We start from the raw sequence: 19,114 nt of genomic DNA, 5'->3' as shown, positions 1-19,114 counted from the left end.
ACGAGCAGAAGAAGCTAAACAGAAGCAGCGACAGAGGAGCTCTGGCTCACGTTGGCAGGAAGTGGGTATTTTAGGTTTTCTGTAACACTTCCACAACCAGCCAAACCCAGATGAAACACTGACAGGTGTAACGAACAGCACGAGGAAGATTCAGAGACAGAGAGCAGCACCGCCTCTCCGGCAGGGAACGAGCAGACTGAAGTCAAACGTCGACATGTCAGAGTGAATGTTGCCTTCAAAGACTGACACATTTCCTGTTTCTAGAAGTCATGGAGAGCGTGGAGGAGGACTTCCTGTTCCTGAAGAGAGTTTCATTATGGGATCTATTATCAGCAGGTAAACAGTCCCCAAAAATCATGAGCTCTGGGTACGTGAAGGAGGACGATGTGGACTCAAGAGCCCTGAAAGACATTAAAAAGGAGAGCCGCTGCTCCTCATTACAAGGAGGTCGAGTCGAGGCAGATGGGCTTCTGATCAGGGTGTGATGGTCTACAGACAACAGGGAGGAGGACTCCAGCCCCAGGAGGCCAGACCCAGCCAGAACCCTTGAGGACCCTACAGGAACCTTCATCTTGATTTCTCCTCTTGCAGTGACATAATGGCCCAAAGTCTGTGGGGGTGCTGTGAAGTGCATACTCAATGTTTTCTCCACTGACAGAGCACCCACACGGCCCGTCACTGTGTTTCCACACTGACAGGACAACCTCCACTGGATGACGCCCCAAAGGCCACTTCATCACATTCTCTCATTGTACATCTGGGTTTATCCACAAGTAGGTTTACACATGAAAGGAATTTGTGGCCTGTCATTGTTTCCTCCACTGGAGGGATCCCACAGCGCACTCTTCTCATTTTCTCCGTTGAAAGGGTAGCCTACATAGTTTAGTCCTCTGGAAGGGATCCCTTCATAGCCCGTTACTGGGTTTTCCCCAGTCACAGGCACCCTACAGGGCACTGGAGGGGCTGACCCTTCCTCTGGAGGGAGAACTGGAGGAAAGGTCACCATGTTTTTTCCACTAAAGGGTAGACTACATACACTCATAGCCTGTGACTGGGTTTGGTACACTGAAAGGGCATCCTTCCATGTTTCCTCGTCTGTTAAGACAACGTAAGGACACTTCTTCACGCTCTCTCCACTTGGAGGACACACCGTTTCAGAATCTGGGTTTATCGCCGAGTAGGTAAGGAACGTGTGGCCTGATTTGGACACCCCACAGGGCCCATCACTGTTTCTGGACTGAAGGGCTGACTTAAAGCCCTTAGTCGTGGTTTATCCACTTGAAGTGCTCCAGGCGGCCCTTTTGTCTCCTCAATAGGAAGCTCACCTGGAGGAAAAGTGTTTTCTCCACACTACAGGGCACTGTATACCCTACCTGAAGAGACACCCTACAGGACGCTTCTTAATGTTTTAAGACATCCGTGAGTGAACTTCATTATGTCTTTATACAGCAGCATCCAAGAGGGCACGTTTTTAGAACATGGTGTCTTCAGGTGAAGGCAATCATGAGCTCCGTCCACCAGTGTTCACAATAATGAAAGAACATATGTAGTTACAGAAGATAATTTCACTGCTCTGAGGCTAAAATATATGTGCATTAAAATGTCACAGATCCTTCAGTGCTTTACAGAGTCGTTCTTGCAGTCGGCCCACATGCGTCCGTTAGAACATGCTAGCAGAGAGAACAGCGCAGTGAGAGCTGGCGTGCTGCAGACAGCCACTGTGATTGGTTCACAAAGCCAGGACGCACCTTGGGTTTGGGCGGATCGGAGGCAGGACAGACGCCATCTTTGCTGAGCTCCACCCTCTGCTTGGCGTCTGGATGAGCGCTGACACCGTCTACTGACATCATCATGGGGCCTGAGGGGGAAATAAGAGGACGTTCAGAGATGGAAGCATTCCTCTCTCTCTAACAGGTGCTGGGATCTATGTGCCTACCTGAGGAGGGGGCGTTGTAGGAGGGCCCCTGTGGTGTCATCCTCCCAGAGTTACTGCCCGATTGTTGGCTGTACGGACCTCCAAGACCTCCAGGACCTCCAGGGCCCATTCCTCCCATTGGTGGCATGCCCATGTAGCTGCCCTGCCTGGACACCACAGGAGGGGTTAGTTATTATTATTGTTAAAGTGGTGAGGGGGCAGCGTGCATGCAGGAGGTTATCTTGAAGGAGAGGAGCCGAGCAGTTAGAGAGACAAAGAATCAGCTGAACAACAACAGAAGGTTCGCTCTCTGATGGAAACTCCTCACAGAACTTTAAATGTTGGAATACTTTCTGAACTTTGAAGTTCATACGCTCCTAAATTACACCCCGATGAGAAGGTGATTGGGGAGCTTGGATGTCCACAGGTTTAAGCAGCTGTGGACAGAGAAAGGTTAGAGTCCTCATGAAGACGCAGCAGCAGCTCTGAAGCCATGCAGCAGCCGTCAGAGGACAGGAAGTTAGTAAGACATCCCATAACCTCCGTGTGCAGCAGAGCCTGACACACACACACACACACACACACACACACACACACACACACACACACACACACACACACACACACACACACACACACACTCTCTCTCTTATTTATTGTGAGAATCAACCAAATATATGTGACAGAAAGATGGAGATTCTGGTCCAATGAGGAACCACTTCTTATTTAGATGCTGCGTTTCTGTATGCGTCAGGCTCTGGTACCAAACCTACCCATAATGCTCAGGGGGGGTGTGCACGATGGGCTGTGGCTGGGCATACGTTCCCTGCTGCGAGTGGTGGGGAGGAGGGTGTGAGGGGTGAGAGGGGTGAAGGGTAGGAGAGGGGGCAGTTCGACCCCCGGGCCAGGACTGGTTGTGGAAGGCTGGGGAGCGAGAGAAGGGAGGCCTGAGGGAGGGAGGGGGGAGGGAGGGAGGAGGAGAAGCAACACAGACTGAGATGTGGTCCAAAGTATCGACTTTCTGCAGCTTCAAACCATAAAATCAGATCATCATATCAGTCCCCGTTCTAAACCATAAAACTGACACTTCCCAGATGGACGGTGGCTGATCTTCACTCTGCAGGTCGAAGTGAAAGCACCTGTGTTATAGGAGATAAATCCATCAGGCTGGACTCACCTCCCCGGGGCGGCTGTGACAGACGTCAAGGGTGAGGAGTTGGCACTCGGCCCTGCGTTGAGGCCGACCTCGGGTAGTTTACGGCTGGCGTTGGGCCCTGGAGGCCCCATACCCTGCCCGGCGGGCTGTGGCATGCCTGGGGAGGTGGGGGCCATGGCGCTCCCTCCAGCAGGGTAAGGACGACCCCCGGGGCCGGGCCCGGGGCCGCGACCTGCCGGCGTGGACGGACCCTGACCGTGCATGGGACTGCTGGCGTTCAAACCCAGGCTGTTGGCTAGGCCGGGACCCGGGCCAGGGCCGCTGTAGTTGGCACTGGGGGTCCCACCATAGTGTGCGGGCCGGGGGTAGTTACCTGGAGAGGAAGAGGAGGTTTAACTGTTTTATGACTTCACTCTTTTTAACTCTTTTAAAGTGTTTAGTTTCAGGTCACCGTGTTCACCTGGAGGACCGTACTGTCCGTATGAGCCGCCCTGCTGGAAGGAGCTGTGGTGCATGGGACCCCCCGAGTGAGGGGACATGGGTGGTGCCGACTGCTGAGGGCCAAACTGAGGCCCCTGGGTGCTACGCTGCATGGAGGGAGGGAAACCTGAAGACAAGACGAGGCATCAGGAGGTGAGAGACGGAGGGATGATGAAGATAAAGTTTAGCCTAGCTTAGCACAAACAATGGCAGCAGGTGGAAACTGTTAGCCTAAAATAAGAACACTTGTAAAAAATAAGAGGATGAGCAGTTTTTAACATTAACAGTTAATTAATGGATCAGTGAATCCACAGCACTCTGTCGTACCTCTGTCCTGAGTCATGGCAGACTGAGAGGGATGAGGAGCGACCTCTGACCCAGGGCCGGGGACCTGAGGGGCCAGCTGAGAGCCTGAGAGGGACACAGAGAGAGAGAGAATACCTCCTCATATATCTGGGAGATTCACACACTTCACAAACTGCCACAAATCTCACAAAAAACAGATCAGTTTCAGAATACATCTGACAGGAGACAGGAAGTGACATCATCATCCCACCTGGTCCACCTGTGGCGGGGGACATAGGTCCTGATCGTGATTGGCTGCTGGACCCAGCAGGGGATGGTGAGGGGGAGGGGGAGGGCCCGGTGCGAGCTGGCGGGGGGAGTCGAGGTGAGACGTGGGGGGAGAAAGGAGAGCGGGAGGGCGTCCCCTGGTCGCCCTGAGCGCTGCCGGATCCCGACGCCCCTGAACTCACCGCTGCCTCTGTGCCGGTGGGCAGGTCATCGATGGAGCCGGACAGATCCTGAAACAGACGACACATGGGCGGCTTTGATCCGGACTTTGTGCTTCATTTCTCCTTTTATTGTGTTCTAAAAATATTAGACTTTTATTCTTCTGTTGTTTTTTTAGTTTTTGTTGTTTCTGACTAAAGTTTGAAAGAAACATGGCCGCCGCAGCTCAGGTGACAGAGAGAGAGAGGAAGACAGGAACTAACCAACTGATTGATATGAAAGAGAAAAGGGAAAGCAGAAAGGAGACAGAAGGAAGGAAAAGAGGAGAAGGAGAGGAGGAGTAGAGTCAAAGGAGAAGAGAGAAGCACAGCACTGAAATCTCCCATCTGCCCCGGGCTCTGGTCCAGCCAATCACAGCGCAGAAACCCTTCCTCCCTCCTTCACTCCGCCCCTTGCCAACAGCTCAGCCAATCAGATGCTGCATCTCTATCTCTCTCACACACACACACACACACACACACACACACACACACACACACACACACACACACACACACACACACACACACACACACACACACACACACACACACACACACCTGGTTTATTCTAATTATAAAGAGAGAGCTGCAGAGAGAGAGTGTTTGTCTGCAGCCTCGCTCGACCTTCCTTTCCTCATCCCTCTTCCTTCCCCTCTTCTTCCTGTTTTCACCTCCTCTTCCCTCCCTCTCTTACTTCCTCTCCTCATTCTGACCTCCTCATTTTCCTCAACTTCTGTACACTTTCTCCCTGTCCTTCTCCTCTCCCCCTCTTTCTTCTACTTGCTTTTCACCTCCTCTTTTCTCACTCCCTCACCTCCTTATCCTTTGGATCTCCTATATTCCACCTCGTTCCTAATCTCCTCCTCACCTCCTCCTCCTTCTTCACCTTTCATTTCGCTCTACTTTACTTTCACTCCTCTTTTTTCCTTCAACACTATCCTCGTCGCTCCCCTCTTCTTTCTGTTTTCACCTCTTCTTTTTTCTTCTTCTCCTTCTGACCTCCTCGTCTTTCTGCTTTTTGTCCTCCTACCTCATTCCCTCCCTATTTCATCTTCTCTTCCCTCATCACCTCCTCCTTACTACTGACTTTTCACTTTCCTCCTCTTTCCACTCTCCTTTCTTCTCCTCCTCATCTCCCCCTCTAAACTTTCTCCTCCTCCATCATCCTCTTATATTCCCTTTTTCATGTCCTCTTCCTGCAGGACCTCCTTTAGCCTCCTCATCACCTGCTTCCTTTTGTACACCTGTTTACTTGACCTTACTTACTGTCTGCTAACTTAAAACACTAAACTCTGAAGTGAGCATCATGAAGTCTGTGAGGCGTTCGGGTGCAGCTGATTTCTGCAGATTCTTTTTCCTATTTATTCTCGTCGTCTCCCTTCCGCCTGTCGCCATGGCAACTGCATCAGCACCCATGACTTCAAAAGGAGACTCCGAAAGAGAGAGAGAGAGGAAGGAAGGATGGAGGCAGGAAAACACAGAGAGGACAAGAGACAGAAATAAGAAACAAGGGGAGGGAGAGGTAGAGAGGAGAAAGAGAGAAGAAAGGATGGAAGGAGGAGAGGAAATGGAGTGAAGGTGAAAGAGGAGGACAGAGAGAGATGGATGGAGGGAGGGAGAGAAACAGCAGTGGGCAGACGGATAGAAAGAGGAGCGTTCACAGTCAGCCAGTTCTGAAGGTGGTTTGAAAAAGCAGCCTTCTTTCTGCAGGAGCTGTGCCTGAGAGGCAGCTGACTACAGCTGTGAAAACCCAAAACAAACAGATGTGACAATAAACAGGATGCTGAAATAACTACATCAGGAGGCAGGTTCAGAAAAAGTCTGAGTTCATGCTTTGTCAGGTCTGTCTGCGAGACAACAAGAAAACCACTTCAAAATGCTCGTTTTTTGAATGGAGTTTGGCTTGACCATTTCTGACGCAGCGTCAGGACGTCAGATGAACCTCAACACTGGCTTTAGCAACTCTAACTTCAGAATCAGAATCTGTTTTGTTATAGAGACGGTTTCCACGAACAAGGACTTTGAACATAGAAAGAGAAAATAATAATAATAAATAAAAAGTCGAAAGCTAGTGTGCAGCAGTGTGTACCTCTGCTGTCAAGAAATGTACACAAAATAAAACGTAAACAAAAAGTAAACACTAATTTAAAACAGTATCATATAAAATGTGCACAATAAGTACATTTCTCCCTCAAGCAGAACATTTTCTAATCGCATGAATACACAAATAAGGTGATTTATTTGCAACACTTGGCGCTAATTTGTGTCTTAGCATTGACTTTGTATGTGAACACACAGCATGACAAGTTAGTTTTTCTCTCATATGAACATATCTTTAGTGTTTTAATTAATTTAACCTTAATTATAACTAAAATGATTTAACCGAGTCATCACAAGTCTGGATCTGTGTTAAATCATAAGCTAAGCACCTAAAAACAAGCTACAGGCAGCTCATAGCGCTAATTTCAAAGTGTGCAAACATTTGTGCGACATTTAAAGTAGCACAACTGATCCCTGCATCTGAACCCCACGTCTAAAAACAGTAATTTTTCTAACCAAGTTTGGTCCAGAGCTAAAATAATAATAATATTAAGTTTACCTTGTGGAAAATTTAACACAAACTGATACATTAATGTGCCTGTTTGTTACATTTCAGATTGATTTGAAACTTTTGGGTTTTTGCAGCAGTTCTCACCAGTTTATGAAATTATAAAGAACAAGCAACTCAATCAAGAACATAATCAGCAGATTAACTTATAATGAGAGTAATGGCTAGTGGCCTTAGTTTAAATCAGAGCTGAAAATGATAAAGTTCTCCTTGTTGATTGAAGGAGTTTTTGTTGCAGCCCGACAGTCCTCTCTCAGGGTTCAGTGAGACCAGCAGCACATGCAGAACTGTTCAAATCAAACTCAAAGTTCAGTCAGTGTTCACGAGGACACGTCGTAATTCCTGTTTGCAGCCCAGCAGGTCGCATGAGGCGCTGAGAGCGTGGCACCCGCGAGGTTCAGAGAAAAAGAGCACGCCGTCATTACGGACAACGAGGAGCTGCAGAGCGGTCAGAGCCTGGGAGGGCTGAAAAACCCACAGCGTGCATCACGACACGACAAACTGCTCCTCCTTTTACACAACGCAGCTCCATCTGTCGGCTTTCACTCTGTACCATCAGAATCAGGACAGGAAGTGGCTCACAGCTGCTTCAGCTCTTTTTATGAGGGCTTTCAAAATAAAAGCCTTGATATTCTCCGTCACAGCTCTGGACTAAGCTCACAGTTTACCTGTAAAACTCAACACGACTCCTCTCTCCTGCAGACGCTCTGCAGAGATCTAACTTACCGGCAGGCTGGACGGACGCTCCTGTTGGCTCAGACTCATCTCCTCGTGGTTCGGTTTCCCAGGAGTCATTGCAGCAGACTGGCCCCGCCCCCCGTATGCCTCCTGCGGCACCTCCTGCATTGAGACGGTCACAGACACAACGCTCAAACTACAAAACTCTCAGGGAAACACTCACAGGAAGTCATACCATTTGACAAACCCTTTAGTGGGAGTTCTGGAGCTTTTAACTGTTTTACATGATGCTAATCCGTTTGATCGATTCATTCAGTGAGACGTGAGAGCAGTGTTGGAAACCGTTCTCAGACGGTTTGATGGTTACAGTCGTACCTGTTGAGGCAGGGGGCGGGGCTGCATGTAGGGCGGCTGGCTTGGGGCGGCGGGCTGCTGCTGCGGCGGGCTGAAGTAGGGCGGCTGACCCGGCTGACAGTAACCGCCCACGTTCTGCTGCTGCTGCTGCTGCTGCTGCTGCTGACTGTACTGAGATCCCATCTGAGGACACACAGAGACAGGACGTCAGTGATTTCCCTCAGACACACAGCAGTGCATGACGCTGCCAACAGACTCATTCTGAGGGAACTGAAGCACCAGCCTTTTCTTCCAGAGATCTTTGGCTGACGGGATTTTGTGATTGACTCAGATTCTTACAAAGTTAATTCCTGACAGATTTCTCTTCTTCATTCTGGTGCTTTCTCTGTTAACCCTTTAAACTCTGCTAAAGAAACAGCCCACCACCACCGTGACTTCATTTCTTGGACTATTTGCAGATAATCTGTAAAAGTTAAAGTTAAGGTATTTAATTACGAAGCAAACAATCTGACACATTAAAGCATTTCATCTTTGTCCGCTCTCGTGCTGTTCTGTTGGATGTTATTCATTTAATTTAAGCAGTTGGTATGAATGCAAGCGAAGGAACACGCATCTGAAACTACTGCTGTACCAGGGCTGCATGATATCGGAAGAAACGGACATTGCTGTACATTTTTACACCAGATAAATGCAGCACAGTGTTCAAATGTATGTTTCATCAGCGTGACCAGCTCAGTGACGGTACAACGACAACTCGCAGTCTCCTACTTCCTGTTGACACACACAACCTCACGCTGTGTGTGCGCTGCAGGTGTAACAACTAATAGTAAACACTCCGTTGCCAGCCCGTATCTGTAGCCACAGTGTTAACGAGCGCCGGGGCGAGGTGCCGCTACATGCTTCGATCACCCCGCCAACGTGATCTGTGACGGCAGCAGCGTCGCGTGCTTGTTTACAGTTTACAGGCAGGTGACACACAGACTCTGCAGCTCAGCGTCGGGTCACTCTGTGCTCTGATGAACAGCTGCTCTAACGTGATGTCAGACGGACGTTTCCTGTAGATGAGTGATGGAGAAGGAGAAAACGGCGCGCACTCCTTTTGCACCGAGCAACAATAAAGTATCAGCTTGACGCGTTTCAGTTAATTTGCGTTTCTGTTGCTCGTCCTGCGATGTGACTTTTGCACACGTGCACATCACTATTGTGATGGCAAAATGAAGAATAGGAGAAAATGAAAAGAACGTCTTTACGACCTTAAACATCCACTCATTAAACTCTGAACTACCAACAATGATTTAAGCCACAAAACAAGGAGAAAGTGTGAAAGCCTTCGAGCTCTCTGCTTCACTGAAGTGTTCGTATCAAACCTCCACGTTAACATACCTCCTTAAAAAGCTGCGCAGAGCTCGAGCTGCCCCCTCAGAGGCTCCCCCCCCCTGAAGGCCCCTCCCCTCCTCAGGACTGAAAATATAAAATGCAATCAGACGTAACCCTCCTGCAATCTGCGGTGGAGGATTAACTGCCTTGCTCAAGAGCTCGTCAGACTCTCAGTAACCTCGGTGTAACATCAGCGTGGTGATGAAAGCAGCTGACAGCCTGAGGTGTGCAGAGCGACAGTGTGAGGCATCAGAGAGAGTGAGACAGGACCGGCAGGCAGACAGGAAACTAATACACCATCACTTTATTAACCAGCAGCTGTTACATTTAAATATCACTGAACTGAAGTTTGTTTTTTATGATGGTCCGACAGTTTGAAGAGGTCAGCCAGTGGGTACGGAGTCAGAAGAGGGCCAAAATATATATTTATATATTTTTAACCTTTATTTCATCAGGAATAATCACAAAATCAGTTTGACGAGAGAATAAATACTAACATTTATACTATATATTGCACTTTTACGCCTCCATAAGGGGAACTATTTTCTGACCAGTTTAAATGATCAACAAAATAATCACATAAATAATCTACAGACTCATAATAACAATAATTCACATTGTACACACCACACTGACATGTACAAACATTATTGGACTGTTTCTGTCAGAATGAACCAAGAAATGTTTCACTGCTTCTTTATCACCTTTAAAGCACGACAGAGCACGAGAGGACTTCTTAAAATAATCAGACTGCTCCTTTAAAATAAGGAATAAAATCAGTCCATGGTTTGGGTTGAAACTTTAAATCCTTCCTGTACATGTTCCTCAGCCATCAGATAGTGGACGACAAACCTCCTGACACAGAATCCTTCTGAGCGGAGGAAGACGCCGAGCGCTCGACATCCACTTCCACGAGGAATCGGAGAGTTAATAAAGTCATTACATTTCCTCCTCCGCAGAGACGACAACACGGACACAAACTCCCCGAGGCTGAACTCTGTCACCCTGCAGTGATGTCATCACATCAGCGGTGACAGCGGCGCTCTGCGGGGGGGGGGGGGACTGATGTGAGAAATCTACAGACGGAGAGAAGAAAACACCTGCAGGAACACAGGCGCCCTCATCCTCCAGGTGTCATACATTCAACTTTAACTAAAGGCTGAACGAAAGAGAAGGACGACGTTTGATTTAAATAATGTTTTATTCCTCTGACAGGAAAGATCTCTACTTCACACTGACTGGTGATAAAAATCCTCTTCATCTTGTTTATAAACGTTTGCTGAAAGGAATTAGCTTAAAGGTACAGCACGTCTGTTTGTGTCTAATAAAGCACTGAAACACATTTTCCGTCAACTATTGAAGCTCGAGTTTTTCTTTCTTATAAATATTTCTGTGCGTGTGAAAATGTGTTTCTTATCTGTTAGTATTTCCAGAAGCTCCGTGTTCAGAACGCAGAAAGACGTCCGTCCAGCTGCAGACCTTCAGACGTGTTTTGTCTGGACCTGCTCAGACAGATGTGCTGCAGCTGTGATCTGGAACCTTTGAATATTTTAACACTTTTTCATCATTCTAAGTGGTTGTAACTGAGTCTGTCATATTTCTGCTCTGACTTCTCTGGTTTCAGCTGAATAAATGCTGTTTAATGTTTGTGTTCATGACGCACCAGTCGGCAGTGAAACCAAACCAGCAGTCTGGAGTCTAAAAATAACCTCAGCCCAGTCTGCTCCAGGAATAGCCCGACCCGGCCCGGCCTGGCTCGGCCCGGCCATGTGGTCTGACAACAACAACAGCTCTGTTGTCCTCTGAGCGGCTCGTCCACAGTGACGAGGCGGTGAGGCTGCAGAGGAACCGGCTGGGACAAACAAACCGCTCAAACTCTTTGGGCAGATTTATTGAGGCAGCCGCACCGAGCTCCAACAACTACACACAAACTTTTTCAAGCTAAAATGTGGCCGTGAAAACGATTACTGCAGAGCTCAGATCATCACAGACTGTGGAGGAAGTGTTTCAGAGAGCATCATGGGAGACAAACACTAACTAAAGCTGTGTCAGACTGAACGAGAAAAATGCTTCAATGCAATAATACACAAGAATCGGTAAAACTTTGCATTTAACTAGAGTAAAAAGTTCAGTGTTGAGAATCTCTGGACCTAACATCAGAAATGGTCAAACCAAACTCCATTCAAAAAACAAGCATTTAAAGGAGTTTTCTGGTCGTCTTGCTAGATACAGTGAAACTGCCACTCAGCGGCGACAGGAGCACAGGCGCCAACATGTGCTTTGCTTTTGGTCAGAGTTTGTCTAAAGACATGAGAACAGAAACATCACGTTACATTTTACTTTGATTTATTGTCATGTTTCGGGGTTTTAGTGAACAGAGCGTATCCTACCTGTTGCTGAGGGTACTGCATCCCTCCCATCCCCATCTGCCCCCTGCTGGACATCCCCATCGGGTATCTGTGGGGGGAGGGGGCTCCGTAGGGCTGGCCGGAGTACGGCGCCCCCTGCTGCTGCTGCTGCTGCTGGGAGTACGGGTTGCTGCTCATACCGTAGAGCTGCGAGCGCTTCATCGCCATCGGGTCCATGGACGCCACCTGAGAGAGAGAGACGCGAGGATGAGAAGATTTCAACTTGAGGTGCACGTTAACTTTCATCTTTGAGTTTAAGAAGAGCCTGAACCTTTACGCCAACATGGATGAGAGTTGATTCATTGAGGAGAAACTTTGACAACAAGGTCAAAGTTATTTGTTATTTTTAAGCATCTAAATAAAGTAATAAGAGCATGATGAGTGAAGAACAGCATTCAAATTCTGTGCTCGATTTAAGCGCATGTTGAATTTAAGCTGTCTGCAGGTTTAAATCTGGTATTCACTTCAACTCTGAGGTGACACAAACATTTAAAAGGACTTAATGGTACTTGCTCAACAAGGTGAGCTACCTGGATGCCCCAAACTGTAATTTTATCGCCGTGGTTGCACGATGCAGCCGAGACATCAACGAGCAGGGTGAAAATAAGGCTGTGCGATAAAAAGATATTGATAAGGGATCACAAAAACAAGCGATGGTGAAACTTTGGACATTCTTCTGCGGATCTAAAAGCTAAAATAAAAATTACAAAAGCCAGCAAGACCAAGTCTCTAGATTTTAGCACACACACACTTTGCGTTAAACATGTTCGGCTAACTGCTTTCTTCCTCTTTGAAGTCTCATCCTCGTCACTTTTTTGATCCCGCCCGTTCAAGCTGAGCTTATGATAGCAACAGCTATCATAAGATTTTAATTGTGATCTTGTGTTGAGAAGGAGGAGACCTCTGTGGATAATTTGATTCCTGGTAAAAACCCTCTGATCTTTTGAAGCCATCGAGATCTTAACCTAAAAACTGAGCTAACATCATTCACTGCAGCTCAGCTCACAGCCCCTCCTAGCGTCCCGAGGATGCTTAAGACGCTAAGATGTTAGCTACTGTTACAAAACTACATAATAAACTGTAACTAACTGACAATCTGGCTTCTGCCTTCAAACAGACGTTTGCAAATTAAATAGCGTGAGCAATATTGATATTGATTAATAAAGAAAACATTATTGTGATCACATGATTTGCCACATCACCCTGGTTCAGGACTGCCAGTTTAACGCACAGAAACAGTAAACGCATCACATGATAACGTATAATAAAGTCACAGTCAGGTGGATCTCGAGGGTCTTCAGTGAGACAGAAACACATCTGAGACTAAACTCTCCCGTCAGAGCGGATTCAAGTGAAGCAGCAGAAATGTGAGCAATCCAAAAGCCTGGGAGGCCACTTTAAACCACAGTCAACAGTCACGCCTGGGTACGCTTTAATATTCACACACACACACACACACACACACACACACACACACACACACACACACACACACACACACACACACACACACACACACACACAGTCTGACACACTGACATAATAGTAGGTGAGAGAAGTGACTCAGTGAGAACAGATGTTCCTCTGCTGCTGCTAAAAATAGAAACTATTTCTGGGATTTCCTCACAACAAATGATGCAGACATTTAATCCTGTTCTGTAATCTGTCCGTGGACACGTTTCCATCAGCTGGAGGAGGAAACACAAACACACACATGTAAAAAAAAACCTGGACTCTAATTTGATATACTTTTGGGGTCTTAACGACTTACAGGTACCAAAGTTTAGTAATTGATCCAGTCGATTTCTTCAGACGGCAGCCAGAAACAGCCGTCACATTGCTCTTTTTAAAGCCACCAGACTCCATTGAGAAAAACAGTAAAATAACAGCACAGATGTTGCTTTTCTTCAGCTTTATCTTAATGTTTTTTGTGTTCGATATATACGTTTTATATATTTACACATGCATTAAATCACCTCAAACATTTTAAATAAGTGATGAAAAGAGAAACCTGATCACTTTTGGCTGCGTTCTGTCTGTGCATGCACATCCTTCTGAGTTTGATACGGGGACGTACATTTCTACACCTCTGTGGAGAGTTCGATTTTTGATAAAGGATAAACTTTTAAAGAACCTTGTTTTTGGACAAATAAATGGGAGGAAAAAAGGAAATTCACTGACTTTGATGTTTAATGTTTTAAAAAATCACACTCAGACAGTGAGAAATCTTCACCTCCTTTTACACTGCCAGTTCAAAGCAGGATTATTACGCCTCTGTTACAACCCACCTCTGAGCCGGCATCAGAGGCAGTAACATCCACTACAATTAGTGCATTGACGCAGGTTTTTCGGCCCCAGGAAGACCCGCTTATAGATGCTGATTGTCTCTTTTCCAATTGCCAGTGAAGTATCCTCCTGTCGTTCTCTTTTCTGCTGCGTCACCGTCTGACGTCACAAACGCGCCTGAGACAGGGTTAGTAACCAGTGAAGATGTTACGGTGGTTAGGTCTTTATTGTATCTGTTACTCATTCAGTCTGTTTATCAAACTCAAACAGATCTGGAACGATGTTCGAGCGCTGCTCAGACAGAGACGGGCGGAGTTTGTAGCTGGGATGACGAGGAGTCGCAGAAGTTACAGACAGAGCATAGCATCGCACCGGAAAGGGAGCGGAGATTAGCGTGTGGACACGGGTTTGGTGCTCACATCAATGCCGATCGGAGCTGAGGCGATAATTACCCGGGTCTACTGCAGAGTCATGTGACCCGGGTCTGAATGTCGATTGTAACCTTTCACACTAAGCAAAAAAGCCAGATGTTGGAAGTTGGCTACAGAGGCGTAATGGCGTTTGTGTAAACAGTCTGTTTACACCTCGCACACATTTTGCTGCTTCAACGCCTAAACGCTGTAAAAATACACACTGGGGCGGCTTAACCGCCGGCGTTACTTGACAAAAGCTGCATGACACTGGAGCTCGTTACAGCGCTGAGACGGAACCACAGTGTAAAAAGGGCCAAGGACAAGTGGTGATGTGTCAGGCCCAAAATACCAGGTGATTGTTATCCAGAAATTATAAACACACCCTGCATATTAAAACAGAACAGATATAGAGAAACTGAAATGTGAGATTAAAGCAGCAAAATGTATGCCATAAACCAGACCAGAGTTATCAAACACCTGCATTCAGACCAGACACACACACATACACAGAAACACCTCTCACACACACACACACCACACACACACACACACACACACACTCTTAAATATTCAACAATCTTTCATAAGCACACACAGAACAATGAACTATGCCGTTGATGGTTTTTTTACTTTTAATTCAATTATAGCTTCACATTTTGGCAATTTTCTCTAAAACATTTACGTATAATAATAATAATATATTAAAGTATGTTAAATAGAACTGTGTCCCTGACATGCAGCACGACTGACAGGTGACAGGAGTGATGCAGCAGGGCTGAGGCCTCCAGCAGGCCGGGGCTGCTGCGGGGGGGCAGCTGGAGGAGCAGGAGGATTATTTAGCCTCAGTGTTATGCCGGAGGTAATGGGCACATGGCTAATCTGCATGTGTGAAGGTCAGGGCTCTGTGTGGAGATGGGGCCATAACGGGCTCCCTGCCAACTAAGTTGAGGCCATATCACAGGCTGAAAGGAGCACTACACACACACACACACACACACACACAAAGCTGATAGCAGTCACTCCTCTCTGCACGGGGGTCTATTAGCATGACAGAGAGGCCAACAAGAGCAGTGGTAACAACTTTACGTCCTGTGACACCTCAAAAGACTTCAAAAGAGATCATTAGCATATGTGAGGCAATTAGCTGATGTCAGAGCTGAATGGAGCTGTCAAAAAACGGAAGGGCACACTGGCTTATGTCGAGTCCCGTTAGAATATCACATCTCAAACTTTATTTCATAATTTGTCAGATATACTACGAAGTCTATATGACGGTGCTCACAGTTAATAGTTGCCTTTTTACACGATCACAGCCTCTTTAGGCCTGAGCAACTCGGTTAACAGAAGCTAATGTGCTACTGTTAACTTAGCCTAGAACGCTAACATCAGCATTCTCATTTTATTTTAAAGTATTAGATCAACGTAATCACAATGTATAGCTCTGTGCTTATAGTGAAAGGTTGCCTTCAGAAAAACAGACAGCCTCTTTAGGCCTGTGCGGCTAATAGCAGCTATACTGCTAAAGTTAGCTTAGCCTAGCATGCTAAAAACGGAGTCACCTTGGACACGAAATCGAATCACTGACTTTACTAAAAGCTGTTAGCTCGTACGGACGTTGTTTAATGTTATATAAATGGTGGATTAATTGAAGACAACGTTTATTTACGTTTTTGTCAAAAACGTCCAATTTTGTGAGTGGTTAAACTATATTAATGACGTGTATCTGCAATGGAAATAAAAAAAACACACCTAGCCCACAAGCTAATGCTGCATTCACTGCCGTCGAAATAATCTGAATTTACAGTGCATATATTGCAAAGTATTTTCTTTTTGGCTCATTTGTCAATTCTAATAACATATACGGTCTTAATCGGAATTTATTTCTGTAGTTTACCTAGATTAGTTATGAACAATAAAATATAATGCATCTCTTTGTTGCTCCTATGTTCTTTCCCCATCAAGACTCAGATCTGTAAACACAGAAATCGGAGAAAGACTTCTCAACTTGGGAACTCCGAGCATCCGAGGAGAACATGAAGGCAGAGTAACTGACGTTAGCTGTTTGGGTTAGCATAGCAGCTAACTGGTTGACATAACCGAGGCTAGCAGAATAGCTTTAATGAGATGAATATCTCTCGTTAGTCAGTGCAGTTTATTACAAGCTAACAACAGCACACAGTAGGTTGTTAGTGTTTTATTCACCTGGGATCTGCCACTGCCCTGCCCGTTGTTGCCCGGACTCATGCTCGGGTGATTTCTTTGTTGTCCTCCCCAGCCGTGAGCCGCCGAGCCGTACTGGGAGCCCATGTCTTTAGCCAGCCCCATGCTCGGTTGCTGTTGAGCAGACGGATTATTATAATCAGGATATCCACTTCCATAACCTCGCATCATCGTGCTCGGGGACGTCAATAACTGGTTTAAAGTCGGTGTTGCTCCGGACGGATGCAGCTGCTGCTGACTCTGTACGGGGAACCGCTGAAATACTCCGCTGTTACCGCCACCACCTCCGCCTCCAGCCGGGGAGCTGGTAGCAGTCATAGCAGCTTTGCTGCTGTTGCCCGGGCCCGTCAGGTTGTTGCCCTGGCGGGAGGGACTCATCATGCCTCCGTATCCACTGCTCCCATAGCCGGGTCGATAGTTCGGGTAGTGGTTATACGGGCTGTTGTTATTGTAGCCTTCGTGGGAGTTCTGAACCTGATCCATAGTGTTGTGTACTGATCGAGCCGCTGTTACCCCAGTCCCTGCGCTTTGTTGTCCGCCATGTTGATCAAAGCAAGGCCCTCCTCTTCCATTCCCATAATAATGATTAAACTCGGAGCTGGTCCCACTTGGAGGAGGGTTGTTGTTGGTGGTGGTGGTGGAGTTGGTGGATGATCCCAGGCTGGCATCTATCCGCTCCTCCTCCTCCTCCTCCTTACGGTTATTTTATTTATTTAATTGTGTTTCATGTTGTACGGAAGCGTATTGCTGCCACACCAGGAAAAGAGCATCAGAATGACGTTATAATGGGAAATCTTTATTGATTTTCACATTTTAACAAGATATTTTCATGTAATAAGATAAGGGGAGAAGATACTCTGATATTATCCTTCAATATACCATGGTCTTGGTGAATACTCGATTCTGATTGGCTGCAAGGTGTGCATTAATTCCTAACAATGACCACCTAGTGGTTTTAGTAAGATGTCTGTTTCTAGATGTCCTTTGTCAATAATTGCGTTGGCTACATCTAAGACTGTATCAAAATTGGTAAATATAGCAACAGGAACATAGACGGGCCTCCTTTTAAAGTGTATGCTACTTGATAACAAAGTAACATCTAATTACAGCGTGGCTGACAGTAAACATGGCCGATCAGTTAGTTGGTGAAAATCTCCATGTTGATTTGGGGACAATGACATGGTTGGTTAGCTAGCTAGTCTTGTTGTTGTTACTCACTTTCAAATTATATTTATTTTGTCAACTGTACACGATGTTATTGACTCTGAATCTTGCTCGCATAGTGTTAGCTTCCTGGCTAATCATTATAGTGTATGTACAAAATATCTGAAGTTATAGTATAGTTTTATAGTTAATACAGTTTGCTTCAAACAAAGGGCTTTTGTTTGATCTATTAGTGTTTGAAGGTCAGGCTTGAAATGCAGTTTGTACGAGTTTCATCAGAGAGATCAGGAACTTTATTGAATGTGAATAAAGGAGAACCTTTTCCAACTGTCTCTCCCCAAAGATACACACCAGTCGATGTAATGTTGAAGTTCTATACTTAATGTAAGTCATATTTTTTCAGAGTTTTTTTTTGCATTTTGTTGCACAACTTTTGTTCTTTGGCTTAGTGTCATAAAATAAAATTTCAGGCTTTTCCACTTATACAAAAATTTAAATGTGCATAAAAAAAGCGGATGGAAACACACTTGCTCTGTTCTGATTAAAAAACTACAATCAAACAGGGAACATGTTGAAATGAACCTTTTAAAGATGATGTCACTGTGCTTTGAATTTGCATTCAGGACGGACATAATGATAGAGCTAATTCCTGTCATGGATAGAGTAAAAGCCATTGCAGCAACAATATGTAAACACTGATATTTTACAGCATAATTTCACAAATAAAAAGACTACACATGAGAGGACATGCTGATCTGTGTGAAGGAGACCCGGTGGGATCCTCCCACAGCAGCACTGGAAACAACCCAGTGAAGTCGAGCAGTGAAACTGGGTCAGAAAGCAGCAGCAGCTCTTAGAGACACATGCTGATGAAAACACAGTGTTCTGCTCTGCTGCTGGAAACATGACGCAGACAACAAACTGCACACGCTGTATGACGTTCAGGACTGAGCAGAATCAGGGTCAGAATGAGAAACGGGATGAAACTGATCGTCAGAAAACATCTCTGATTATCATCGCTGTATAAAGCTCAAGGCCTCTGTTTCCAACAGTCTGTTCCTCCATCTAGTCCATAATCTGTATTCTCATGTGTTCACATGTACATGTGTCCTGGTTATATCAGATTTGTGGCTACAACACACATTGTTAACTTTGTCTATGGGTGTCTATGATGTAACACAATTTCTCCTTCTCTTAGGTGTAAAACCATGCAGCATCCTCAAGGGCTGAGAAATGAAGCCCACGCAGAAGTCCCAACACCTGCAGTTCCTCTGGTGTCCAC

At 46.1% G+C, this 19,114-nt stretch overlaps 1 protein-coding gene across 1 annotated transcript in view; it reads right to left on the bottom strand.

The window, feature by feature from the left end:
* The window catches only part of arid1b (AT-rich interactive domain 1B), a gene marked incomplete at its 5' end in the record, with an annotated part of 32,547 nt that extends 15,180 nt beyond the window's left edge, over nucleotides 1-17,367 (bottom strand). Inside the window, 11 exons of the mRNA XM_069685413.1 lie at nucleotides 1,749-1,858; nucleotides 1,937-2,082; nucleotides 2,689-2,862; nucleotides 3,093-3,444; nucleotides 3,532-3,678; nucleotides 3,879-3,962; nucleotides 4,108-4,354; nucleotides 7,659-7,772; nucleotides 7,986-8,147; nucleotides 11,732-11,935; nucleotides 16,651-17,367. Of these exons, the coding sequence (XP_069541514.1) occupies nucleotides 1,749-1,858; nucleotides 1,937-2,082; nucleotides 2,689-2,862; nucleotides 3,093-3,444; nucleotides 3,532-3,678; nucleotides 3,879-3,962; nucleotides 4,108-4,354; nucleotides 7,659-7,772; nucleotides 7,986-8,147; nucleotides 11,732-11,935; nucleotides 16,651-17,367 (2,457 nt within the window). The remainder of the gene's footprint in view (nucleotides 1-1,748; nucleotides 1,859-1,936; nucleotides 2,083-2,688; nucleotides 2,863-3,092; nucleotides 3,445-3,531; nucleotides 3,679-3,878; nucleotides 3,963-4,107; nucleotides 4,355-7,658; nucleotides 7,773-7,985; nucleotides 8,148-11,731; nucleotides 11,936-16,650) is intronic.
* Between the last annotated feature and the right edge of the window lie 1,747 nt (nucleotides 17,368-19,114).

This window comes from Semicossyphus pulcher, unplaced genomic scaffold (assembly GCF_022749685.1).
Source record: "Semicossyphus pulcher isolate SPU_LCO1_2020_fin unplaced genomic scaffold, fSemPul1.0.p SCAF_11, whole genome shotgun sequence".
In the NCBI taxonomy this organism is placed as follows: Eukaryota; Metazoa; Chordata; class Actinopteri; order Labriformes; family Labridae; genus Semicossyphus; species Semicossyphus pulcher.
This window is presented reverse-complemented; position numbering and strand designations above follow the sequence as displayed.